At 43.5% G+C, this 941-nt stretch overlaps 1 protein-coding gene across 1 annotated transcript; it reads right to left on the bottom strand.

Annotated features, from left to right (window-relative positions):
- Positions 1-5: 5 nt before the first annotated feature.
- Positions 6-938, bottom strand: LOC108254207 (DNA excision repair protein ERCC-6-like; the record flags this gene model as incomplete). The annotated part of the gene is made up of 1 exon (XM_017449204.2): positions 6-938. A coding segment is annotated over one exon (933 nt), but the record flags the coding sequence as incomplete, so codon positions are not given.
- Between the last annotated feature and the right edge of the window lie 3 nt (positions 939-941).

A 941-nucleotide genomic window follows, 5' to 3' on the forward strand; every position in this document is an offset into this window, starting at 1 on the left:
ACAATCATCTTCCCTGCCTTCCCCCAGTATCCAAACCTCTCTTCTTCAGGAATATCCTCTTCTCTATCACCTCTCAATAGCTTAGGACCGCCTGAGAACAGATCAGGATGGTTACAGATCTTGCGGAGTTTGATGAGACCGACAAATATTTTCAATCTCCCAGACAGAATATCATTCACATCTCCGCTGTTAAGATATCCTCTGTATTGTCTCACCTGTTCATCACTTAACTTACAGAATAATACCTGCTCTGACTTGTTGGGTAGTTGCAAATGTTCCATCACATCTTTCTTCATTCGTCGTAACATGAATGGTGAAATGATTTCCTTGAGTGTCTTGGCACATTTGTAACCTGCCAACACTTGGGCTTCAGAGGCAGAAGCAAATCCACCTTGTATGATAGCATCCCCATAGTATTGCATGAACATGGGCAATGTCCCTAGCTTACCAGGATACACAAAGTCAAACAAGGACCATAGTTCCTGCAGTTTATTCTGCATGGGGGATCCTGTGAGTATAATCCTGTGAGGTGTCCTGAGACACTTGGCAGCTAGAGTGACTTGAGAGTCAGGATTCCTTATAGTATGTCCTTCATCCAGGATCACGTAGTGCCACTTTGTCACCATGAGAGTTTCCAAGTGATGAACTAAACTAGAGTAGGAAGTAATGATTATACCATTGGAACGTACCATCTCTTTGATCAACTGAGGTTTGGAACCGCCAAATGATCCGGTTCCATGTAACACAGCCACTCTGATTGGTGGATACCACTTGTGAAACTCAGATACCCATTGGTGCATTACTGTTACAGGACATACAATCATACTAGGACCAAGGCCAGGGATACCTGTGTGCTTGTTACGAATCTTACTCACATGGACTGCAGCTAGGAAACTTATCATCTGTACAGTTTTCCCCATGCCCATCTCATCTCCTAATAT

This window comes from Diaphorina citri, unplaced genomic scaffold (assembly GCF_000475195.1).
Source record: "Diaphorina citri unplaced genomic scaffold, Diaci psyllid genome assembly version 1.1 scaffold19565, whole genome shotgun sequence".
NCBI classification, from domain to species: domain Eukaryota; kingdom Metazoa; phylum Arthropoda; class Insecta; order Hemiptera; family Psyllidae; genus Diaphorina; species Diaphorina citri.